The 27,256-nt window shown below is 45.6% G+C and overlaps 1 protein-coding gene across 1 annotated transcript in view; it reads right to left on the minus strand.

The window, feature by feature from the left end:
- SLC25A1 (solute carrier family 25 member 1) overlaps positions 1 to 26,863 on the minus strand; it is a 55,715-nt gene extending 28,852 nt beyond the window's left edge. Inside the window, exon 1 of the mRNA XM_083590542.1 lies at positions 26,501 to 26,863. Within this exon, the coding sequence (XP_083446668.1) occupies positions 26,501 to 26,615 (115 nt within the window). The 5' untranslated portion in view covers positions 26,616 to 26,863. The remainder of the gene's footprint in view (positions 1 to 26,500) is intronic.
- Positions 26,864 to 27,256: the final 393 nt, after the last annotated feature.

Below are 27,256 nucleotides of genomic sequence, written 5' to 3' on the forward strand. Positions count from 1 at the left end.
ACTCCCCCAAGAAAGAAACCGCTGAACCCTGCCTTGCACAGAGTGGGCTGAACAAAAGGATCTTTCTTCAGGCTGACTCTTTGGGATGCAATACCCCAGGAAGCCCGAAACTGAACTATGGCAACACAGACTAGCCTTGAGCAAATGCTTCTTGCAACAGAGCTCTATGCCGGTTCAGTAAATCTTAGTACGAATCCCAGGCTGATGAGTGTGAGTGGTCAGAATATGTGGATCCCAGGACCACAGTTCGCTCCATCTTCGACTGGCTGTGTATGCATAACAGGAGAAGTGCTTATTTATTTATTTTTATTTTTGTAACCAAAGGAGAACGTAGGCACGGACTAGGCAGAAGTGCTTAAAGGATTAAAAATCCTAGGTACCTCGGGTTACATACGTTTCAGGTTACAGACTCCGCTAACCCAGAAATAGTACCTCGGGTTAAGAACTTTGCTTCAGGATGAGGACAGAAATTGCACGGCGGCAGCAGGAGGCCCCATTAGCTAAATTGGTGCTTCAGGTTAAGAACAGTTTCAGGTTAAGAACGGACCTCCGGAACGAATTAAGTACGTAACCAGAGGTACCACTGTATACTGATAAATCGCAATGCCTTTTCCTGCATCGTGATTTTTGCCGGCGCCGGCTCTTGTGATTCACTGCCGCCCCCCATGAGGCTGGGGAAAGCTGAGCTGGTGGAGTTAACAGGGGCTGCAGGAATCGAAAAAAGCACTGGCTGGCTTCATGGTTTTCCCCACATTGTAATTTTTGCACAGCGCGCACACACACACACACACACACACAGAGAGAGAGAGAGGGCTCAGCTAAATTAGTCAAAAAACAATGTTTAGAATGTGTTATAAACATGCAACACCAGATGGCGCTGTAGAGCAAAAAACTTTTCTATGCGATTTTACATAGCATTTTTTTCTTTTTCTTTTGTTATAATGATTTAATTTATAACTTATTTATAGTGGGAGGGGGCGTTTCCCCTGTGTGTAGATCCACTCATCATGATTTGTGATCAATAGCCAGGTCAGAAATTATGAAACCGGTAAGACTATATGGACTTCAAACTGCTTTCGGACGATATTATTGATATATCGCCCAGTTATTTAGCACCTGCTTAAAATATTTTGTGCAGGGATGGAACCAAAGATCACTTTGAGAATAAGTCAAGAGCCTAGAACAATTGTTACCCCAGCCTGTATAACAAAGGTAGGGAATCTATGGCGTTGCAGATGCTCTTGTTCTCTAACTACTATCCGCCCCAACCTGTATGGCCAACACTCAGGGCTGTGTTAGCAAAGTCAGTTAAACAGCATAGATGGAGTCCAGAAAAAGAGGCATTTGGGTGGGTTATTTAGTCTTCAGGCCTCAGACTCCCCATCCCTGATCTATCAAGCTGGTGTGTGTGTGTGCTCCACAAACTGAACAAAAATATTTTATTATTTGAGGAGAAAGGGAGAAATATTGTCCGTCTTACTTCAGGCCTTACACATAGCAGGAAGACAGTCAATCAAATATACAGAGGGAAAACTCCCTCAGAACGACACAGCCAATCACGTGCTGCCTCAGTGAATATCGTGCTGCTCAGCTTGGTTGCTAAGCAACGCTTCAACCAGTTCCCACCTTTGGGCTAGCTGACTTTAGCACCAACAGAATTAAACTGAATGGTCCCTGCTGCACTTCCAACAGAATGAGGGGAGCTGAGGCTCAAGCACTAGCTGAGGGTGTGGTTCAGGTTTCCCATCCCTCCCACACAGCAAACTTTTAGATTACTTCCTGGAAAGGGGAGAAAACCACCAGAACTGACATTTTATATTTCTTTTAGAGATGAGCAGGTTTCCAACAACACTATTTATTTTTTGAATCTTATTTTTCTATATCGATCAACCTTTCTTTCTTTCTTTCTTTCTTTCTTTCTTTCTTTCTTTCCTTCCTTCTTTCCTTCTTTCTCTTCTTCCCTCCTTCTATTTCTTTCTCTATCCCACCCCTCCTTTTATGTTTTATTGTATCTAGATCAGTGGTTCCCAACCTTTTTTGGCCATACCCCACCTAAGCATCTCTAAAATCCTGATGCTCCCCCCTCCCGTGACATATAATTCTTATTATTCAAAAAGTGAACTCCTATTCACATGGAGTAAGCCTAAAAGGCCATTCACTGTTAATAACTAAGTCTCAAATTGCCCCCCTGTGGCGTCTGTGCCCCACATTGGGAACCACAGATCTGGATCAAAATCTTAGTTTGGGTAAAAAAAGAGAAAGATATAAAGTTTTGTATTTTTCTCCATATACCGTATTTTTCCCCCTATAGGACGCACTTTTTCCCCTCCAAAAATGAAGGGGAAATCTGGGTGCATCCTATGGGGCGAATGCAGGCATTCGCTGAAGCCTGGAGAGCGAGAGGGGTCGGTGCGCACCGACCCCTCTCGCTCTCCAGGCTTCAGGAAGACATCCGCAGCCTAGGCAGCCCTGCGGGAGTTCCCGCGGGGCTGTCTAGGCTGCGGATATCAGCCTGCTTCCCGGAGCGCTGGGCGCGCTGAAAGCAGAGCGCCCGGCGCTTCGGGAACACATCCGCAGCCTAGGCAGCTGTGCAGGAGGTCCCGCAGGGCTGTCTAGGCTGCGGATAGCAGCCTGCCGCGAGGGGCGCCCAGAAGCAGAGCGCCCCTCGCGCCGGGCAGACATCCGCAGCGTGGGGAGCCCTGCAGGAGTTCCCCGCAGGGCTCCCCACGCTGCGGATAGCAGCCTGCCGCCCGGCGCACAGCACACCCTGAAGCAGAGCACCCCGCGCGCCGGGCAGACATCGGCCAGCCCCACAAGCTCGGGGGACAGCAGCGAGGCGCAGCGCCGCCATCCGGCTGTTCCTCGACCTGGTTCGGTTTCCCCGACCTGGTTTGGGGGGGGGAAATAAAGGGAAAAATTTTTCCTTTATTCCCCCCCCCCAAAAAAACTAGGTGCGTCCTATGGGACGAAAAATACGGTACCTTAATCAAATAAACGATTGAAAACCACCAGGAGTGGTGGTGGCGGCTGTAAATCTGACAAATAAAATAACTGCAAGAAGCAGAAATCTTGTGGACTTCAAAATAAGCAAGCTTCCCCCAAAGTAGAGGGGAGGGGAGAGTTAGGCCCCCAGGTCCTATCAGCTGAAAACCGGCTTGTTCAAATCTCAGCTGTGTAAGCAGGGAGTTTGGGTAGGTGAAAAGCCGTTCTTTCCTTCAAGCAAGGGATTATACAGGGCTTGACATGATTCAGCTGGGCACCGTGCCCGCCACTTGGAAGACTCTTAGCACAACTGCGGCAGGAGGAGAGGTTCTTCTGAAGTGCCAAGATTTGGCAATCGTTTTCCAGCTGGCAGAGCTGCCATGTGAACTTGGAAACAACCAGCGCCGGGAAAGCGATTCCCATGCACAGACTTCAGCCCCAGTTTTCAAAGCCTGCCTCTGCAGTCATGAGAGCTAGCAGCATGGATTTTTAAATTTAATTTAATTTTTTAAGAAAAGTGGTGGCCAGGAGCAACTCGCAAGGAAAACGTCTCAGAGGACACCAGAATTTTCATGGAGAAGTCCATGAAATGGCGAAAATGACTGGGAAAATCAGAAATCCAGAAGAGAGGCCCCTAAGGAATGCGGCCATTGGGGTGAAATCCCCAAAAAGGATGTTACTTTTTTTCTGTATGCCGCAACAACTGCGAAAATATTGCTAGCAAAGAATTGGAAGAAACAAGATTTACCAACTATGGAAGAATGGCAGATGAAGATGATGGACTATATGGAACTTGCCGAACTGACCGGGAGACTCCGAGACCAGAGAGAAGAGACAGTGGAAGAAATTTAAGGAATATTTGAAAAAATATGTTAATATTTAAATTTTAGAATAGCTTTGGAAGTGGATATAGGCTGTAGGATTAGAAGTAGAAGATAGTGTGTTTTAAAATAATGTTATTTGTAAGTGATAAAATGTGAAGTTAAGTGTAATAAAAAAAGGATGGTTAGAAACTATGATACAGTGGTACCTCAGGTTAAGTACTTAATTCGTTCCAGAGGTCCGTTCTTAACCTGAAACTGTTCTTAACCTGAAGCACCACTTTAGCTAATGGGGCCTCCTGCTACTGCCGCGCCGCCAGAGCCCGATTTCTGTTCTTATCCTGAAGCAAAGTTCTTAACCTGAAGCATTATTTCTGGGTTAGCGGAGTCTGTAACCTGAAGCGTATGTAACCCGAGGTACCACTGTATATGTAAACTGCTAAAGATGAAGTAAAATGAAAATCAGATAGGTGGGACTTGGGAAAACCCATTTAACAATGTTTAGAAAAATAAGGATATGACAAGAATTTGTTTGTATTGTTTGTTTTTCTGTTTGTGTTCTTTATTTGTGTTATAAAATGAATAAAAAAATTTGGGAAAAAATAAAAGAAAGAAATCCGACCATCAGCCTGCATTAAAAAGCCAGCCCTTCAAAGTTTACCCCAAGGGTGCTCTTAGCTTTCCCCATTAGTGGCTCCTGCAGAGAACCTTTGCCACTTGCCGAGAGACAAGTAGGTAGGTGGAAAAGAGAAGAGAGAGATATACTGATTGGCAATTGCATAAAAGCTCTGTTGTAACCTCCAGCCACCCTCCCCACAAGCACACACACACACAACACAAAAGCCCTGCACTTAGCTTATAAAACTGAAAATAATAAAGTCATGCAAAGCACCAACTCTCGCTAGGACACGCTGAAGCACAAAAGACGCCACAAATTGTGTTCCAAAACAGTAGAGAGATTTACCAAGACCCACAAAGCTTTCCACTGTGCATTCAACTCATATTCTAGATCATGGGTAGGCAAACTAAGGCCCGGGGGCCGGATCCGGCCCAATGGCCTTCTAAATGCGGCCTGCAGACAGTCCGGGAATCAGTGTGTTTTTACATGAGTAAGAATGGGTCCTTTTATTTAAAATGCATCTCTGGGTTATTTGTGGGGCATAGGAATTCGTTCACCCCCCCCCCAAAAAAATATAGTCCGGCCCCCCAAAAGGTCTGCGGGACAGTGGACTGGCCCCCTGATGAAAAAGTTTGCTGACCCCTGTTCTAGACTCTCCCACAATTGCTCAATCAAACAGATATAGGGATTAGTAGAAGCGCTTGTGTGCAACTTCAATACTACGAAACCCATGGTGCAGCTGAGTGTGAGCAAAATATGAATGGAAGGGAACTAGAGTGCAATTAGTTGTAGAATATATGTATATTGCCCGAAAGCTGGGCTAATAGAATAATGAAAACTCCAGGCAGGTTTATCATGCAGTCTATGGTCGTCAACTAGCAAAGCAGAATCGTTAAAGATTTTTGAAAAAGGACTAATGCATTCCTATTTGGTGGGACTCCCCCACCAGCGCCATTTCATATTTTTTTTAAAGAAATATTTATTAAGATTTTACAAAGACAAATATACAAAAACACATAATAATAAAAGAGAAAAAATAAAAAATAAAAAGATAAATAAAACATACAGAAACAACAAGAAAAATTAAAAACAATTATTTTTCATAACATCAAACTCGTTTGCTTGTTTCTTTGACTTCCTCACACCTCCCCTTCTTGTATTCCCATTTAAATAATCAAATCAGCAAATCCTTACCCTCTTTCATTTATCTTATCTCTATAACTTAACATTTTATAACTCAGCATTTTCATACATTATCAATTCATTTTTGCATATTCTTATTAACTTTGTTGCCAATACCACTTATTTCCAATCCAACACCATTTTAGTTATTTTTTTTTACCTAATTATACCCTTCTTCCATATTCTTAAAGCATTACAGCTGAAAACCACTTAACTTCTATCCAACATCATTCTAACATTCATTAATTTTGCAATATTTCTGTAAATAGTCTTTAAATTTCTTCCAATCTTCTTCCACTGCCTCTTCTCCCTGGTCTCGGATTCTGCCAGTCATTTCCGCCAATTCCATATAGTCCATCACCTTCATCTGCCACTCTTCCAGGGTGGGTAAATCTTGTGTCTTCCAATACTTTGCAATCAGTATTCTTGCTGCTGTTGTAGCGTACATAAAAAAAGTTCTGTCCTTCTTTGGCACCAATTGGCCGACAATGCCCAGAAGAAAGGCCTCTGGTTTCTTCAGGAAGGTATATTTACATACCTTTTTCATTTCATTATAAATCATTTCCCAGAAAGCCTTAATCCTTGGGCACGTCCACCAAAGGTGAAAGAATGTACCTTCAGTTTCTTTACATTTCCAACATTTATTATCGGGCAGGTGATATATTTTTGCAAGCTTGACTGGGGTCTCCACCAGCGCCATTTCAGCCTGAATCCTTGCATGGCACTACACTACAATTTAAAGTGTGGCTTACAAAATTCCTCTGTGCTCTTTGTAACCCACAGAATCAGTGCAAGCACAGCCAATTTACATAGCTTATTCAATCACAAAGTTCAGGTTTCTTTTGTGCGAGATCAAGGTTAAGTTGGGGCAGGGTGTGTTGGGCTGCTGCTGCTTCTTCTTCTTCTTCTTCTTCTTCTTCTTCTTCTTCTTCTTCTTATTATTATTATTATTATTATTATTATTATTATTGGCTGTTGGAGAAGACAAAAGCTCTGCTAACTTCTTCACCAGCTCTAGAAATAGGTCAGAAGAATACAAAATGTGAATCTACCCAATTTGTTCTTCTCCAACAATATGCACACCGAAAACGCCGTCATCCTTCAAAATCCACACTCCTCCAACCAAGTCATGTCTACACAGAAATGCATAGACGCTAGATAAGTGTGCAAAAAATGAATATGCACGTGAAAAGTGTGTACACAAATACATTGTATTAGGGGGGAACTACTTGCAAAAATGTGTTTATTGCAGTAAAAATGGCATGCAAACATTCTGAGAAATCCAAACTAAAATGCTGACAAATTCATCCATTCCTACTTATTAAGGCTTTTGCTCTTACTAGGAGAAACTGAACTTGAAGGGTCTTCATGCAAAGTAAAAACAGAAGGGAAGGAGCTATAAGATTTTCTCTGGGTTCCCTGCTCCAACTTCCATTGGTGCATGGAGGTCAAAATTTACACCAACAAAGTGCAGGGTTCCAGTGGTGGTGACACCCAGGAATATAATAATTAATTTATTATTATTATTATTATTATTATTATTATTATTATTATTATTATTTATACCCCGCCCATCTGGCTGGGTTTCCCCAGCCACTCTGGGCGGCTCTGAACAGAATATTAAAAACATGATAAAGCATCCAACATTAAAAACTTATCTAAATAGATTCTTGCAAGAGGTTGGCTAAAGGAAGTCTCTGGTAGCTTTCAAATGAGGCTGCAAGACTTAACATAAAGTACAGTGGTACCTCTGGTTAAGTACTTAATTCGTTCTGGAGGTCTGTTCTTAACCTGAAACTGTTCTTAACCTGAAGCACCACTTTAGCTAATGGGGCCTCTCACTGCCGCCGCACGATTTCTGTTCTCATCCTAAAGCAAAGTTCTTAACCTGAGGTACTATTTCTGGGTTAGTGGAGTCTGTAACCTGAAGCGTATGTAACCTGAAGCGTATGTAACCTGAAGCGTATGTAACCTGCGGTACCACTGTACAGCATTTGGGAGTTGGGGTGGGTACAGTGGTACTTCTGTTTGCGAACGGGATCCGTTCCGGAGGCCCGTTCGCAACATGAAAAGAGCGCAACCCGCAGCGGCGTGGCCTTTTCAAAACACTTTCTCTCAAATGCAAATCCCCGTTAATGCACGAAATGGTTAAGGGCTAAATGGTTCAACTTGAATCAGAGTCGGGTTTTAATTGCAGCGAAATCCCAGGGAAAAGCGCAGGGTGGAACCTTTGTATTAGCCCTGGGGGTTTTTTGTTTGTTGTTCCAGGCATAAAAATGGCTCCAGTTTCCAGCCTCCCACAGTTAGTCCTTTTAATTTTCCTCTTGGAGGCTTGAAAAGGACCTCATGCCTGTCGCTGATGAGCTGGCAGCTGTGTCGTTTCAGGCTCTTAAAAGGAGGCAAAAAACGAGAATGGGGAGCAAAATCCCAGCCATGGTTGAACACAGCCTTTCTAACCTGGTGCTCTCCAGATGTTCAGGACAACAACAGACACCACCAGCGGATCTGTGCCCACTGAATTTTGAGGGTCAAAAATAAAACATTAAAGACATTTAGCAAATACAGTCATACCTTATGTTACGTCCGCTTCATGCTACATTCTTTCAGGTTTACATCCCGCGGCAACCCGGAAGTACCGGAAAGGGTTACTTCCGGGTTTCGCCGCTCGCGCATGTGCAGATGGGCAAAATGACGTCACGCACATGAGCAGAAGCAGCGAATCGCAACCTGCACGTGCGCAGACGCAGGTTGCGTTCCTTTCAGGTTGCGAACGGGCCTCCGGAACAGATCCCGTTTGCAACCAGAGGTACCACTGTATAAGCTAGGTGCCCAATGGCTCCTCAAGCCTGGGTTCCAGTCGCCAAAACGGAATGCCTAGTTTTGCCTAGAAAGTCGTATTTTTCAACACGACTTTTGGGTTCCTCACATTCATTCCCATAAAATATCACAGACAGAATTCTGTTAGTGTGTGAAAGTCGGCAAGATCCAAGGGTCCCCAAACATGCACCTCCAAGGCGATAGAAATGTCAGGCGCCATCCTGGTGCCTGAGCATCCTCACTTGGTTCCAAGTGGCCGAGAGCCAGGTGCGAAATGCGCCTGGCGAATTTCGAACGCTGCTCGGGAAGGAAGAGGGCTCTTGAACTTGGGTCTTGATTTTGATCTTTCCCTAGGCATTTGGTTGGCCACTGTGAGAACAGGATCCTGGACTAGATGGCTCTTATATTCTCTTATATTCCTGGACTGGCAGAAATGACTGGCAGAATCCGGAACCAGGGAGAAGAGGCGGTAGAAGAAGATTGGAAGAAATTTAAAGACTATTTACAGAAATATTGCAAAATTAATGAATGTTAGAATGATGTTGGATAGAAATTGAGTGGTTTCCGGCTGTAATGCTTTAAGAATATGGAAGAAGGGTTAATTAGGTTAAAAAAATAACTAAAATGGTGTTGGATTGGAAATAAGTGGTATTGGCAACAAAGTTAATAAGAATATGCAAAAATGAATTGACAATGTATGAAAATACTGAGTTATAAAATGTTAAGTTATAGAGATAAGATAAATGAAAGAGGGTAAGGATTTGCTGATTTGATTATTTAAATGGGAATACAAGAAGGGGAGGTGTGAGGAAGTCAAAGAAACAAGCAAATGAGTTTGATGTTATGAAAAACAATTGTTTTTAATTTTTCTTGTTGTTTTTTGTATGTTCTATTTATCTTTTTATTTTTATTTTTTCTCCTTGTTATTATGTGTTTTTGTATGTTTGTTTTTGTGAAATCTTAATAAATATTTCTTAAAAATATATATATATTCTCTTATATTCTTAAGGATCTTATATTCTTAAGACAACATGATAGGATGGGAACAGGTTGTGGTAGCGACCCACAAGGAGCCAAGCGAAATCTTTCTGCCAGCTTTGAAACAAGCAAAGAAAAACCCCAACCACTGCTGATCAGCCAGGGAGGGGAAAGGGCAATTCTGGTGTCTGTGATCTCAGGCGACATTTTTCACCGCCAATGAGATATAACTGGCCGTGACCTTCAGCACAGTTTCTCCTTTGGCTCCGAGCTAAAGATTAAGCACGCACAGTCCAAACGCCACTCATCTCCTGCCCCAGAGATTGCAGAAGAGGGGATTCAAGTCCAGGACTTTTGCCCCATTGCAAGAACCAAATCGATGGGTTCAAAGTCCTCATGGGAGGGAGAAAAACACATAGGACAGGAAAGGTTTCTGCAGTTGCACTAAGCATCACGTATCAGGGGCTATTTGAGGCAGTTGGGTGCCCATTCTGTTCAAAGAGGCAATGTGGTGCAGTGGTTAGAGTGCCGGAAGAGGACCTGGGAGAGCACAGTTCAAATCCTAAGTAATTATAAAAGGTAAAGGGACCCCTGACCATTAGGTCCAGCCGTGGCCGACTGGGGTTGCGGCGCTCATCTCGCTTTATTGGCCAAGGGAGCCGGTGTACAGCTTCTGGGTCATGTGGCCAGCATGACTAAGCCGCTTCTGGCGAACCAGAGCAGCGCATGGAAACGCCGTTTACCTTCCCACCTGAGTGGTACCTATTTATCTACTTGCACTTTGACGTGCTTTTGAACCGCTAGGTTGGCAGGAGCAGGGACCGAGCAACGGGAGCTCACTCTGTCGCGGGGATTCAAACCGCCGACCTTCTGATCGGCAAGCCCTAGGCTCTGTGGTTTAACCCACAGCGCCACTCGCGTCCCTGTAATTATATATAATTATTGCGGTCCAAAGTCCTATAGAACAATTTCAGAACAAACAAGTAATTTGCTTTCTAAAAACTACACAGAAGCAGCTTCAAAGGGAACCTGCCTCTTAATTCACCCAAGCATTCACCACTCTGAGCTGTCGTTCAGTCAACACACAAACACACCCAGTAAAGTCCGTGGGCTAGAAATGAGCTGCTAGCCACATGCCCCAATAATGTCTGTGTCACCGGCCAAGCCCTCAGCAACTGCACATTTGATGCGTGACCAGGTGACAACTGCAAGAAAATGTTACAGCACGTGATAATAATAATATTAATAATAATTATTATTATTTATTTATACCCCGCCCTTCCCGGTTCAAAAACTGGGCTCAGGGCAGCTAACAACAAATTTAAAACACTTTAAAACACTTAATTATAAAAGCGGCATAAAATACAGTATAAAAACATGAATAACAATAAAATTTAAAAATCAAAAATCAATTAGAGACTCTATTCCTCTTTAAAAGCAACACCCAATATATTACAAACAGCACAATGGAAACTCAAAATAAAGCCACATTTCTATTGCTAGGACTTGGCAAATGTCATCGTAACTCGTGGACTGTTTAACCCAAGCGCATAATGTTTGATACGTGATGTTTCACAGATTATTTGCAGGACGTAAATTTTGTCATGCTTTGTCATGATGTTTCTGCCTCCCCAGTGGATGGAAGTTACCAGAGGGGGAGAGAGCTATTGTGCTCAAATCCTGCTTGCATTCTTCCCCAGGGATTCTGGTTGGCCACTGTAAGAACAGAATGCTGGACTCCCAGTACGTTTCCGAGCACCATTCAAAGTGTTGGTGCAGACCTTCAAAGCCCTAAACGGCCTCGGTCCAGTATATCTGAATGTCTCCACCCCCATCGTTCTGCCCGGACACTGAGGTCCAGTGGCGGTTCCCTCACTGCGAGAAGCAAAGCTACAGGGAACCAGGCAGAGGGCCTCCTCGGTAGTGGCACCCGCCCTGTGGAACACCCTCCCACCAGATGTCAAAGAGAACAACAACTCAGAAGACATCTGAAGGCTTTAGGGAAGCTTTTAATGTTTGATGCATTACTGTATTTTAATATTTTGTTGGAAGCCGCCCAGAGTGGCTGGGGAAGGCCAGCCAGATGGGCGGGGTATAAATAAATTATTATTATTATTATTATTATTATTATTATTATTATTATTATTATGCCACTCAGGGTCTTCATGGTCTTAAATGGCTCAGACAGATACCAGGAGAGGGGAGGTCTGCTCCTAAGGACTGGGCATTGTGCCAGGCAGTTCAATTTATTTTATTTTTTTAGCTGCTCTGATCACAGGCGGTTCTCGGCTCACCCGGTCGTTTTGTTTGTTCTGCAGATGATGGCTTTCCTTCCCCGAGCAGAAGCTTCTCGAACTGCCAATTCAGCAGACCGAGGGAAAGCCAGAAAAACAGAGGCAGAAATCAATGTCTAGGAGGAAAAAGCAGCACAACCAGGGGCAGATTTGAAGGGGACCATAGGAAGCTGCCTTATTCCGAGTCAGGCCATTGGGTCATAGAACCATAGAGTTGAAGGGATCCTAAGGTTGACCCGAGATGCGGGTGGCGCTGTGGGTTAAACCACAGAGCCTAGGACTTGCCGATCAGAAGGTCGGCGGTTCGAATCCCCGCGACGGGGTGAGCTCCCGTTGCTCGGTCCCAGCTCCTGCCAACCTAGCAGTTCGAAAGCCCGTCAAAGTGCAAGTAGATAAATAGGTACCGCTCCGACGGGAAGGTAAACGGCGTTTTTGTGCGCTGCTCTGGTTCGCCAGAAGCGGCTTAGTCCTGCTGGCCACATGACCCGGAAGCTGTACGCCGGCTCCCTCGGCCAATAAAGCGAGATGAGCGCCGCAACCCCAGAGTTGGCCACGACTGGACCTAATGGTCAGGGGTCCCTTTACCTTTAAGGTTGACCCAAGTCCAACCCCCCTTGCAATGCAGGAATCTCAACTAAAGCATCCACTACTGCCAACTTCTGCAGTGAAGAGGAGACCAGGAGTCAATATCACTATCTATCAGCTCTTACTGTCTGAAAGTTCTTCCTGATATTTCATCGCAATCTTGTTTCTTGTGACTCAAATCCATCGGTCTCGATCATAACCTCCGGAGCAAGAGAAAACAAGCTTGCTTCATCCTCCACCTGGCGGCCCTTGAGATATCTGAAGCTGGCTATCACATCTCCACTCAGTCTCCTGTTTTCCAGGCTAAACACACCCAACTCCCTCAACTTTTCCTCATAAGGCTTGGTTTCCAGACCCTTGATATTCTTGGTCGCCCTCCTCTCCACATGTGCTAGCTTCTCAATATCCTTCTTAAATGATGTCACCCAGAGCAGGACACAGCGGTCCAGGTGTGGTCTGACCAAGGCAGAATAGAGAGGTACGATTACTACCCTCGATTGGGACCACTATACAGTCATACCTCAGGATAAATATGCTTCAGGTTAAGTATTTTCGGGTGGCGCTCCGCAGCAACCCGGAAGTAACGGAGCGCATTACTTCTGGGTTTCGCCGCTCACGCATGCGCAGTCAAAATCACGTCACGCGCATGCGCGGAAGCAGCGAAACGCGGCCCGCGCAAGCGCAGACGCGCAGTCACTGTTATGTACTGAAGTTCTCACCCTGGGCCAGCAGGGGGATACTGTAGATAGTTTTCACTCAGGTCCACATATGCAAATAAGGAACTGAAAGTGACGTTCAGTGATTGGATAGTTACAGGAAGTTGTTACTGTTGCTTTGTAATGGAGCTCTATATAAGCAGGCTGGCTGAACCCTTCAGTTCAGTTCTGTTCTGGCCTGTGAATAAACAAGAGCTATTTGAAGAATCGCTGTGTCGTCTGATATGTTCACCCACAACTTAACAGTTACGTCTTACGTTCTATTCAGGATGCGAACAGGGCTCCAGAACGGATCCCGTTCGCATCCCGAGGTACCACTGTACTTCTATTGATGCAGCATAGGAAAGCATTGGGTTTTTTCCTGCTGCATCATACTGTTGGCTCGTGTTATGCTTGAGGTCTACTGAAATATACTCAGAGTCGCAAAGTGATTTCATGCTCTTTATTCAGCTCATAGTGGTGAGGAGGAATGAATGAAAGTCCCCTCAAAGTATCTGCTTTATATACATTATTTACACAATGGGCTGCACATGATTGGCTAATTCCGGAATTCTACTGTAAGCCAATCAGGTTGTGGATTCACTTCTATCTGGAGCATGATTGGGTGGTTCCTGCCAACCAATCATACTGCTGCCTTGTTCTAGGACCAATCAGACTGCTGCATTCTGAATCCTATTGTTCTAGGACCAATCAGACTGCTGCAGTTTGGATCCTATTCAACTCAGTACATAACATCTACCAAGACCCCAAAATCCTTTTCATTGGCTAGCAAGGTGTCCCCCATCTTATAATCGTGCAGCTGGCTCTTCCTGCCTAAGTGTGTAGAACCTAAAGTTGTCCCTACTGAAATTTTCCAAGTTTGGGCCCAGTTCTCCAATCTGTTCATCTATGAATCCCGATTCCGTCTTCTGCGGCATCAGCTGCCCCTCCCAGTTTGGTGCCATCTGCAAATGTGATGAGCACCCCCCTCAGTTGCTTCGCCAAAGTCGTTTACAAAAGTTGTTGAACAACAACAGGCCTGGGGCAGAACAACAATACAGTCGTACCTTGGTTCTCAAACTTAGTCCATGCGACTCCTGAAACCGTTTGAAAACCAAGGTGCGGCTTCCGATTGGCTGCAGGAGCTTCCTGCGCTCAAGCAGTAGCCGCATCAGAAGTTTGGCTTCCAAAAAACGCTCGCAAACCGGAACACTTACTTCCAGGTTTGCGGCGTTCAGGAGAAGATTTGTTCGGCAACTAAGCCGTTCGAGAACCAAGGTACGCCTGTACCTGTAAAGAGAGGGCATGGCAACCATTCCTACCTTCCTAATCTCACCTGCCAGTAGTGAAGAATCCACCATCCCACCCCCACCCCTAAAAAACAGGGATTGGCCCTGATCCTATGAAATCAAGGCACCAGCAGCTGCTGGTGGGAAGCAAAGAGATACCGTATTTTTTGCTCTGTAAGACTCACTTTTTCCCTCCTAAAAAGTAAGGGGAACTGTGTGTGCGTCTTATGGAGCGAATGCAGGCTGCGCAGCTATCCCAGAAGCCAGGACAGCAAGAGGGATTGCTGCTTTCACTGCGCAGCGATCCCTCTTGCTGTGCTGGCTTCTGGGATTCAGAATATTTTTTTTCTTGTTTTCCTCCTCCAAAAACTAGGTGCGTCTTATGGTCTGGTGCATCTTATAGAGCGAAAAATACGGTAAGTATAAGGACAACGGGGCCTCATCTGTTGTGGCCCTGCTGGATTCTGCCAAGGCAATGTCCAGCATCCTGTTCTCACAGCAGCCAATAGGAAGTCCACAGCCAGGACCTGAATGCCACAGAAACTCACCTAACTTGTGTTTGCCAGAAACTGGTATTCAGAGATGTGCAGAGGATATAGTGCACGGCCATCTTGGCTAGAAGCCATTGATCGCCTCCCTCTCCCAAGAATTTGTCAAGTCCTCTTTTAAGGATATTGGTGGTCATCACTACGACCTCCATTTTGTTCCAGAACCAGGGGGGTGGGGGGGGAAGCTTTTTTAACTTTTGCGTTTGTTTTCTACAAGTAGTTTCATGCTGGCTATTTGATCCTCCACTTCTGCGATTTTATCTCCGCTATTGCAGTTTTATTGCAGTGCCGTTTCACTGCAATTTCTTTTTATAAGTTCCATTTTGCAAGCTGGCTCCAAGCAGTTCGGCTGGAGAAGGGCCAGCAGGAAAAACTAACCAGGTAACTTTGGAAGAATGGGGGAGGTAAAAGAGTGAGAGTTGACAAGTCACATACAGGCAGGCACTTCAAAGCTGGCTGGGCCTGTTGTTGTTCGTGGGCTGTCGGCCAAGCTGGGGCTTAAATTAAGCCTGCAATTTGCCCCAGATCCCATTTTCAATTCCAGGACTTGGTCCTCAAGGAAGTCATGTAGTTGCTGGAAGTGCAACAGCAGGGATCATTCAGTGTGCAACTTAAGGGTTAATCATATTAACGCAAAAGTCAACTAGCAAGGGGAGGGGCAGTGGAGATGTTGGTTAACAACCAAGCAGAGTGGTTTGATCCTCACTGAGCCAGTACTGCGCTCTGATTGGCTGCACAGTTCTGAGGTAGTTTTCCCTCTGTATGTTTGGTTGAATGCCTCCCTGCTATGCACAAGGCCTGAACTAAGAAAGACAAAACGTTGTTGAATTTACATAGAGGAGTATATTTTGGGATATGCTTGCATTTGTTGGCTTTCTTGGTGGTGGTGGGGGGGTTTAACGTAAGTGAATTGGGAAAACCTGTACTTGAAGTTTGGACGACAGACATGTTTAGATCAATGTTGTTCATATTAAAGCTCAATAAAGATTACATTTACAAAAAACGGAACCTCTCACTTCCTTTCCCCTCAAATTATACGCTGTTTTTGTTCGATTTCTTCAGTAGAGTGCCAACAGGACTTTTCTCCCCAGACTGCATCTGGTAATTTAAACAAATCTGCTAACAATAATAAGAATATGCACCTTTCCCACACTGCAGAGAACACACACACATGCACACACACCAGCTCTACGGATCATGGATGCTTTAGCTGAAATTCCTGTACTGCAGGGGGTTGGACTAGATGACCTTTGGGATCCTTTCCAACTCTACAATTCTAATATTCTATGATTCACTTCCAATGCCTCTCCCACCTTTTCCTCTGTCTACCTCCAGCATGCGGCCCCCGAAAGCTTGCCTGAAAGCAAACAAGGCCCCCAAGCTGAAAACATTCTCCCAGCCCTGCTGTCGATCAAGACTTTGAAATAAAAAAATGTAAGCATGAAAGGCTGATATCCATCAAACACTTGGGAGAGTGGGGCAGAAGGAGGGGGATAGCACTCCAATCTAATCAGACGCCTTTGCTATAAATCAGACGGGAGAATTCTTCACTTGCAGCGCCGAGTCGGCTCATCGAGGCAACCGATTCCAAGCCCCTGCCAACATCTCTCCTTTCCAGAAAGTCCTGGGGCCTGTCATTTAAGATGTTACAGTCCAATGATAAAAGAGACTCTTACGCCCAGAACACAATGCAGAGAGGCAAGAGTGGAAAATACTGGAAAGTACGAAATGGGAGCCTTCTTCTGAGCACAGAGTTTGCTCAGAAAACTGGACTGGTAAACATGGTGGGTCAACAATCGCAGAAGATAACACCGGGAGGGTGAAGCAACCTGTTCTGTCCCTCATTTTACAGGAACTGGCCTGTACTTCACATGTCTCTCGCTTGCACAATCTCTTTGCTATTAAGAAGGGGGGGAAATGCATTAGCAGGTATGACAAAGGGGTTTTTCTAGCATTTCAGACAAAGGATGCGAAAAAGCTCCAGGCTGCTTTTACGGATTTCGACTTGATGGCTAAAGCCCCCACAGGCCTTGAATCCTCAGAAGAACAGATCTGGATCAGTCCAAGATCTCACAGCGGCCAACCAAATGCAAATTGGGATCCCATAGACAGGGGTATCAGAGCAACCACTGTTTCTCGCTGGTTCCCCAGCAACTAGCGTGATTTATTTGCAACCCGTACTGTGCTGTGAAGTGCCAGAAAACATTACATCTAAATAAAAGGAAAGTAGATGGAAGTGAGAGCTGGACCATAAAGAAGGCTGATCGCCGAAGAATTGATGCTTTTGAATTATGATGCTGGAGGAGACTCTTGAGCATAGCTGTCAACGTTTCCCCTTTTTTAAGGGAAATTCCCTTATTCCGAATAGGATTCCTCGCAAGAAAAGGGAAAAGTTGACAGCTATGCTCTTGAACAGGGGTAAGCAACCTTTTTCAGCAGGGGGCCGGTCCACTGTCCCTCAGACCTTCAGGGGGGGCGGACTATATTTTTTTTGGGGGGGGGGAGAACAACTTCCTATGCCCCACAAATAACCCAGAGATTTTAAATAAAAAATAAATAAAAAGACACATTCTACTCATGTAAAAACACGCTGATTCCTGGACCGTCCGTGGGCCGGATTGAGAAGGCGATTGGGCCGCATCCGGCCCCCGGGCCTTAGGTTGCCTACCCCTGCTCTTGAGAGTCCCGTGGACGGCAAGAAGATCAAAACCTATCCATTCTGAAGGAAATCAGCCCTGAGAGCTCCCTGGAAGGACAGATCCTGAAGCTGAGGCTCCAATACTTTGGCCACCTCATGAGAAGAGAAGACTCCCTGGAAAAGACCCTGATGTTGGGAAAGATGGAGGGCACAAGGAGAAGGGGACGACAGAGGACAAGATGGTTGGACAGTGTTCTCGAAGCTACCAGCATGAGTTTTACCAAACTGCAGGAGGCAGTGGAAGACAGGAGTGCCAGGCGTGCTCTGGTCCAGGGGGTCACGAAGAGTCGGACACGACTGAACGACAACAAAAGGAAACACCAAATAAGACAATCTCACCCCAAAATATCAAATAATGCACATATAGTACACCAGATGGGGCACATCAGCCTCGGAAAGTAGCCCATCTAGGGGAAGGAAAGCTCTGATCCTAAACTTCCACTGCTTTGCGGGATATCTTCAGGAGAAGAAAAGGCTAAGGAATAAAGTCTGCACAAATCTGGAGTGGAACCCCAGTCGGGGCTTGTACGCTTCCTTCCAGCAACTCCTGCAGCCAAGCTGGTGCCAAACATATCGTTCTGATGAGGAGGAAGGGAAAGAAGGAACCTAGATGGTCTGATACCTTAAGATTCATGTCAGGAAGCAAAGCATTGGCTCACTTAACATGATACATTGACTCAAGAGTTTACAAGCAAATCAGGCTTGGCATTAGGGAATGGATACATCAGTCAATTTCAGTTCCCTCTCCATTTTTCACACAGATTCAGTTCTCCTAATTTTTGCAGCAATTAGCAACTTTTTTTAAAAAAAAAATATCTTGTGAAAATTCACCAGCCAATCTTAGTGCAAATTTCTCCTAACGAAACACGCTTTCTGCAGGCCGTTTGCCCCCAACGTACATATTTTTTGCAAGCCGTTTCCCCCCAGTATAAAGCAATTGTATATGTTAAGTTTCCCCAATACATGCGTTTTCGTGCAGACTTTCCCTTAATATGTACATACTATTTGGCTGGAGATTTGCACTGCAAAAATTCAGAGAAGTGTTCAGTTGACATGGAGGTTTGAGTTTTAGCCTCATTAAATTGCAAATTGCCCCCCGCTGCCCACAGCACTGCAAGTAATGGTTGATCTACCAGGCCTTTTCATAGGATTACTGTTCTCGGCAGATGGATTGTCCCAAAGGTCGCTGTTGGTTCACCACAACCCATGGTCCTCTATAAAGAACAGCTATGGCTGCATGCTGGGAGCACACAAGGATGCGCTGCTTGCGCAAGCAAAGGGATTACCCAAGAGACTCCCGTGTGTTTTGGGGATACACATTCTGCTCACATCCCAGAATCCTCTGCAATATGCAAACCATCCTTGACAGATGGATCGACATTAATAGCATTCCTTGGCAGCTGAAAAATCTGAATTCCACCGGACTAGTCTGTGTGGAAAAAAACAACCACTCAGCTTTTCAAGACAGCCTTTGTTCTTTTCACGGCCACAATCAAGTCTTTATTACACCCATGTTGTTGGATCGCCTGCCTACCCACGCAAAGCCCACACCTTAAATGGGTCTCCCTTTCTTACCTCTAGGAAGCCCCCCACTCTCTCTGCCCCCACGTGCTCTCATACCCTTCATCACTCAAAACTATTCAAAAATTTTGCAATTTCCCACACGAAACAAGATTTGTAAACGTGCTCTCTCGTCAGAATCGCTCTTTTAGAGTGTTCTGCGCATGGAGACGAACACCCTTTTTTCGTATTCAGAGCGCGCAACCTTTCAAACTGAAAAATGAAGGGTACATGCTGGTAACGTCAGCCAGCTGTCAGGAAGAGTTGCCCACAAATGCGAGGGAGGCTGATGGATGGATCATTTCAAACCTGTGTGTGCTCACAGAATAAAACCACCAAGGCCTCTCCAAAACGGGAACTGGTTTTAACCGCTACCTCCCTGGGACAGAGAAATTTAAGAGCCAAGCAAATACGTTGGTGGCGGCAAGTAAAGACTTGACCCAGTGGCAGGGTGTGCTAAAAAGATTGGGATCAAAAAAAAAGTGGGAAACTAATGTGAATTCATACCCCCCCACCCCCAAAAAGGAATGGGTTTAAAGAACAACGAGAAAAAAGCAACACACGTCTATTTATATCCAAAAGAATGCAATCAGTAGGCAGCACGGAGACCCCTGAGGTAGAACAAGGTCAAAATGTCTTTGAGTTTTGTGACAGTTTATCTTCCTATATACATAAAAGATGTAGGATGTCGTCACGCTCTGCAGCCACACCAACTGCACTGTGGGGAACGGCTGGCTGGTCCAGGCAAGCTGTTTAATGGAGGTGTCTCTCCCACTTTGGCAAACGTGCCTGCAGAGAGGTTTAACAAAGGGGAGAGAGGCTTTGCAAAGGGCCTCCCGCTGCCTTTAAAAGGGGAGGGACTCGGAGAAGGAGGGGCTTGAGGAAGAGGGGAGGGGCTTGGGTGAGTTGTGGGAGATTGGCAAGGAGGGTGGGGCAAAGCGAGGGGGGTTGATCAGGAGCGGGGGGAGGGCAAAGGGTAGGCGGGGTTGGGGTGCAATTTTATTTGTCCGGTTTGTTGGCATTTTTGTGCTCCATGACACTTATGAGCTACATTGGTGCAGTTTGCGCATATTTTGCTAATATGCACCGTTTGTTTGCTGAACGGGGTATGACACTGCTTTAAATGCACGGTTCAGACGGGGCCAAAAGGAGTCAATTGGGATGTAGTGGCAATCTGGGAATAGAAGGACAGGTGCCAGACTACTACACTTTTCACTCCCAACTGAGCCCAGGGATCGGAAGTCTGGGTGGTGACAAAAAGGTACTTTCAGATCCTAGGACAGGTGAACAGAAGGAAAAAGGATAACTCTCTGCAAGACAGTTTTGACGCAATGCCTGTCAGCTCCCAACCCACAATTCTCCAATCATCTTCAGTCAGGGCTGGTAAAAACTACAGACTGAAGCTTTGGTGAACTAATGCAGGTCAGCATAGACCAGAGCTAGTCAACATGGTGCCGCTTCCATAAATTGTTGGACTCCAACGCCCATCAGCCCCGGTCAGCATGGCCAATGGTCAGGGAGGATGGGCGTTTACAGTGGTACCTCGGGTTAAGAACTTAATTCGTTCCGGAGGTCTGTTCTTAACCTGAAACTGTTCTTAACCTGAGGTACCACTTTAGCTAATGGGGCCTCCTGCTACCGCCGGAGCAATTTCTGTTCTCGTCCTGAGGTAAAGTTCTTAACCCGAGGTACTATTTCTGGGTTAGCGGAGTCTGTAACCTGAAGCGTCTGTAACCGGAAGCGCCTGTAACCCGAGGTACCGCTGTATTTATTTTGGATTTGTATACTCCATCCATAGATCTCAGGCCAGTTCACAACATAAAAGTACAATATTTTTTTAAAAAATGGAAAACACGTTATAAAAACAAGAACAGAAACCAACCAGCAACACCCCCCCCCCCAGTTTCCAGAAGGACATATATTCCCTACTCGTACTTTATGGGGAGGGTCTCAGCTCAGTTTTAGAACGCGCCCTTTGCATGCAGAGGACCCAGATCTATCTCCACTTGAAATTAGCCAAGTGCCAGGTCCAATTGCGATTTCCCAGTGGAGATTTCTGGAGGCTAGGTTAGCAACCACAGTTCTCTGCCCTAGTCCATAGTTAATTTCATTTCCATTTCCACTGTGTGCGTTCCCTTCTTTCATACTGGGACTAGGGAATTGTTGTCAAGCAATGTAGTTGAGATAATATAAGCATAGAATTGTAATTATTATTATTATTACTTATTACTTATACTCTGCACATCTGGTTGGGGCTCCCAGCCACTCTGGGCAGCTTCCAACAGGATATTAAAAGGTAAAGGGACCCCTGACCATTAGGTCCAGTCATGGCCGACTCTGGGGTTGTGGCGCTCATCTTGTTTTATTGGCCAAGGGAGCCAGCGTACAACTTCCGGGTCATGTGGCCAGCAGGACTAAGCCGCTTCTGGCAAACCAGAGCAGCGCACGGAAACGCCGTTTACCTTCCCACCAAAGCGGTACCTATTTATCTACTTGCACTTTGACGTGCTTTCAAACTGCTAGGTTGGCAGGAGCAGGGACCGAGCAATGGGAGCTCACCCCGTCACGGGGGTTTGAACCGCCGACCTTCTGATCGGCAAGTCCTGGGCTCTGTGGTTTAACCCACAGCGCCACCCGCGTCCCAACAGGATATCGAAAACACAATAAAACATCAGACATAAAAAAACTTCCCTAAACAGGGCTGCCTTCAGAAGTCTTCTAAAAGTCAGATAGTTGTTCATTTCCTTGACATCTGGTGGGAGGGCGTTCCACAGGTCGGGCGCCACCACCGAGAAGGCCCTCTGCCTGGTTCCCTGTAACTTCGCTTCTCGCAGGAGGGAACCGCCAGAAGGCCCTCGGCGCTGGACCTCAGTGTCCGGGTAGAACAATGGGGGTGGAGACGCTCCTTCAGGTATACTGGACCGAGGCCGTTTAGGGCTTTAAAGGTCAGCACCAACACTTTGAATTGTGCTCGGAAACGTACTGGGAGCCAGAGTAGGTCTTTCAAGACCGTGTTATGTGGTCCCGGCGGCCGCTCCCAGTCACCATTCTGGCTGCCGCATTCTGGATTAGTTGTAGTTTCTGGGTCACCTTCAAAGGTAGCCCCACATAGTGCAGATAATTCTATGCAAGATGACCACTGGTTTGACTTTGTACAAGTTTGTGCTCCTCGGATATTGGGGAAGAGCCACAGCTCAGTGACAGAACATCTGCCCTGTCTCCTGTTTCAATTCTGCCTGGTTCAATTCTTGGCACCTCCAACAAAGTTTGGGAATGTTTCCTGTCTGAATCCCAGGAAAGCTGCTGCCAACCAGTGTAGGAAGTACTGAGCAATATAGACTCATGGTCTAGTTCGATGCAAGACTGCCTCCTATGTTCTTGGCTGCTCTAGAGTTGGATAGGAAGCATTTTTAACAAGATAAAGGCATCCCCTGAATTAATTCCTGCCAGTCTAAGAGGACTGGCGGCCGGGAGGCAGCTGATTACCTTTCTCTGGCAGATCAGCCTGTTTAATGCAATTAAGCGCTGGAACAATGCTAGCCATGCGCTCTTGCTTGCTTGCAGATATTTCGCAATTGGCTTTGCAAGAAGGGAAGAGCCCAGCTTGTTCAAACAGCCGTGTCTACAGAGCTGCTGGTGCAAGATTAATGCCGAAACACAAACCCCACAGCAGCGATCACTAGGGGAAACTGTTCTAAAATTAAGGAAAAAATATGCATTCTAATATTTGGAAGGAAACTGGAGTAAGGGAATCTTCTCCACTCCCCCCCCAAAAAAAACTGATAATAGGCTCAAGAAAGTGGAGTCATTCTATAGGCTTATGCTGAGTGCACACCATACATTTAAAGCAGCACCCAGGAAACTGTAGTTTGTTAAGGGTGCTGGGAGTTATAGTTCTTTGGGGGTAAGCTATAGCTCCCAGAATTCTTGGAGTGTTTTGTGGAGGACAGAGATCTACCAACAGTCCAAAACATTCATATTAATATACGAGCTGCTCATTTTCTCTTCCTTTATTATGCTGTTGCTCTAATAAGAAACTGTTTTGTTATGAAAAACTGTATTCCATCACGCATTTCTCATTATAATAATTTGATGTTTTATAACCCTTTTCATTTCATCAGTAAAAGAAGTTACACACAACTATTTAAAATATTAAAAATATAATTACAAATGAACCATATGCTAAAAAGCAGATTAAAATGCATGTCCACATTTCACATGTCTGGATGGGCTTGCCTAAACAAACATTTAATAATAATAAATAAAATAATAATAATAATAATATTTATACCCTGCCCATTCCCAGCCACTCTGGGTGGCTTCCAGCAAAATATTAAAATACAATAATTCATCAAATATTAAAAGCTTCCCTAAACAGGGCTGCCTTCAGATGTCTTCTAAAAATCAGATAGCTGTTTATTTTTGCAGGCACCAAAAAGAAAAGAAAAAAAAAGAAAAAGTAGTGAAGGCACCTGCCTGGTGTCAACAGGCAGGGAGTTCCAAAGTCTGCCTGTGCTGCCACACTAAAATATTGATTTCTCAGAAGGGCAGGTGTTCTGTGTGGAACCAGGAACTGTGCCACTTTCTGAGATCAAAACAGTTGAGTTGGGAATACATGGGAGAAGGCAATCTCTCAAGTAAGCTGATCCCAAACTGTGAAGAGTTTTGTAGTCCATCATAAGGTGAGTGGGATCAGACCAATGGGCCCATCTAGCCCTCAAAACATGGCTTTAGAAAAAATAAAGACTAAACCAAAACAGGAATTTGTTTCAAAATGGAAGGTCTTTAAAGTTTATCTGAAATATAATTATAGTAGTTTAAATTCTGTTGCAGCATTTGAAGAATTTCAGTAATAGTTTCAAGTTAGACATGAGACTTAAGATATATTTAGAATTAGTTAAATTATTATAAAAGTGTGTATGGGCAACAAGTAATACATAAATGAAATAAGGAATAGACTGGAGGTTGGGTCTATAGTTCAAAGACCAATTTTCGCTTTATTATTTTGTTAAGAAAGTTTTGTGTTTATTGTTATTTTTGTTTGTATTTTTGCTTTCTTTCCTTTTTTTCAGTTGTATCAATAAAAAATCAAATTTAAAAAGAAAGGAAAGAAACATGGCTTTAGGAACTATTTTTTTAAAAACAAAAACTTTTTTTGCTAAGCATCTGTCATTATCCTCATGCACCAGCACCAACAAATAGTCATTTTAACCACCAATCAGGAAGAAGACCCTCCAAAAGCAGTGCTGTCGAGCAGAGACGGAAAAGCAGCCAGATTTTTAGGTGTCAAAACAAAAGCACCAGGCATTGCATTAAAAGTCCAGGGAACATTAGGTGCTTTTCACTGGACATGCATCAATATTATTTACACCTGCAAAAGTTTTGGGGCTGTTGCACAAACAGTGGTACCTCAGGTTAAGTACTTAATTCGTTCCGGAGGTCCGTTCTTAACCTGAAACTGTTCTTAACCTGAAGCACCACTTCAGCTAATGGGGCCTCCTGCTGCTACCGCGCCGCTGGAGCACGATTTCTGTTCTCATCCTGAAGCAAAGTTCTTAACCTGAAGCACTATTTCTGGGTTAGCGGAGTCTGTAACCTCAAGCGTATGTAACCAGAAGCGTATGTAACCTGAGGTATGTAACTGTACTTCCTTTCCAACCAGCGCATATCCTAGAAGAGGGGTCAGCAGGGGGCCGGTCCACTGTCCCTCAGACCATGTGGTGGGCCGGACTCTATTTTTTTGGGGGGGGGAAGAACGAATTCCTATGCCCCACAAATAGCCCAGATATACATTTTAAATAAAAGCACACATTCTACTCATGTAAAAACACCAGGCAGGCCGCACAAATAACCCAGAGATGCATTTTAAATAAAAGGACACATTCTGCTCATGTAAAAACACGCTGATTCCCGTACCGTCCGGGGGGCCGGATTGAAAAGGCGATTGGGCCAGATCTGGCCCCCGGGGCCTTAGTTTGCCTACCCATGTCCTAGAACTTCCTGATGAAATCCTATAGCTTTTCACACCACAAATGTTCTAGGGGAGAGTCCACTCTTTTGCTGTGCCACTCCAGAAACCGACAATATGGTAGCCACAGGGAACAACTACAGTGGTACCTCGGGTTAAGTACTTAATTTGTTCCAGAGGTCCGTAATTAACCTGAAACTGTTCTTAACCTGAAGCACCACTTTAGCTAAAGGGGCCTCCTGCTGCTGCCGCGCCGCCAGAGCACGATTTCTGTTCTTATCCTGAAGCAAAGTTCTTAACCCGAGGTACTATTTCTGGGTTAGCGGAGTCTGTAACCTGAAGCGTATGTAACCTGAAGCGTATGTAACCTGAGGTACCACTGTACAGTAATAAATTAGAATTAAATCCACTGTCGACGCGCAGTTATCTTGTCTAGAACTGTTATGTACTGAGTTGAATAGGATCCAAACTGCAGCAGTCTGATTGGTCCTAGAACAATAGGATCCAAAAGGCAGCAGTCTGATTGGTCCTAGAACAAGGCAGCAGTATGATTGGTTGGCAGGAACCACCCAATCATGCTCCAGATAGAAGTGAATCCACAACCTGATTGGCTTACAGTAGAATTCCAGAATTAGCCAATCATGTGCAGCCCATTGTGTAAATAATGTATATAAAGCAGATACTTTGAGGGGACATTCATTCATTCCTCCTCACCACTATGAGCTGAATAAAGAGCATGAAATCACTTTGCGACTCTGAGTATATTTCAAGAACACTTTGCAGAACGCACCCACAACGGAACACCATTGCAGAAGGGCCCATTAACTGTTTCCCCAAAAAGGCGGCTACTCCCATAGCTCAAGAGGCAAAGCAAACCCCAGGGACTAGGAACTTGAGCATCCAGCCAACTAGTCAACAACAGAGAGGCTCGCGCGGGGCGCAGCCCATTCCCATCCGCCAATCAGCTCTGAACAGCAGCCTTGAAGGGGCGGGGTCACGAGTGGCTTGTTGTTTCATGTACTGTACTACCGGTTGCAAAAAGAGAGAGGAAAGGCGGCGGCTGGAGGGGAGAGATAATAGACGCACAAAAACACACACACCTCGCAAAGCGGCACCATCTGATCTTTGCAGGATTCTTTCCACCAGCCCAGACTTGCTCTTGCAAAAGAGAACTTGGCCCCATCAAGAAACAGGGATCCCTCCCCAAACGAGGAGATTTTAACAAAATCCGCTTTGGAAGGGGGAAGTTTTGAGTTGCAAACTTTTCCCAGAGGGTGGGGCGCAGTAGGGGAGGGGGATGAAGTTCAAGGCGATTTTTTTTGCGACACGTTTTAAAAAAACATTAAATGCAGCAAGCTTTGAGAGCCGATCCACTTTAGAGCAGATCCACTCCCCCCCCCCCGCCCGCCCCGTCCAACAAAGTCACAATATCAAAGGTTTCTGCAGCCGCTCCGGTTTGTTTACCTGCTAAGATGGCTTTGCCCGGATGGGTAAGTTTGGTTTTGCCCGCCGGAGCCGCTGCAGCCAGGCAGCGAGGTCTGGCGAATGGGCTGGCGAAGGGCGTCGAGGATGGAGACATGATGGTTGCAGGATCCGACCCACCGACAGACGGGACAGTTTTGCAAAAGCAGCAGAACTGGCAGTTGGGGGTGAGTTGATCCAAGTGCAAAAGAAGCAGGAGCTGGAGGAAATTGCCAGGTCGCTGCCGCCACCGGATCCCCAGCCAGGGCTTCTTCTATATACTGCCGGGAGCCGAGCCGATCCAGCTAGCCAAGGCGGGCGCCGCCGCCCCCTTTTCCCGCGAGCGGAGGTGGGGCAGCCCCTGGCCACGCAACCAGCGTCACGGGCTCGCCATTGGCTTTTAATGCTGGAAGGAGGGACGGGCGGAAAAGAAAAGGAGGCGGAGGAAGCCGCTGCCAGGATTGGGGCATGCTTGCTTTTGCTTTCTCCGAAGATCGCACAGTGGGAAGGGACCACGCGGGATCTAGCGCAACCCCCCCCCCCCGAATGCAGGAATTTCCCCCGCCGCTCGGGATTCGAACCCAGGACTCTGCGATTAAGATTCTCACGCTGTGCTACTGAGTGAGCTACCCAGGGAGTGCAAGCGATCCGCTTCTCGGGAGTAGGTGGGGTGTCCGGTTTGCTGGGGTGGTGTTTTGGTGTTTTTTTTTGCAAAGAGAAGCATGGTGTTAGCGAAGGCATCGTTGCACAGTTCCTGCT

The sequence above is a fragment of the Podarcis filfolensis genome (genome assembly GCF_964270895.1).
Source record: "Podarcis filfolensis genome assembly, chromosome: 16".
Classification (NCBI taxonomy): Eukaryota; Metazoa; Chordata; class Lepidosauria; order Squamata; family Lacertidae; genus Podarcis; species Podarcis filfolensis.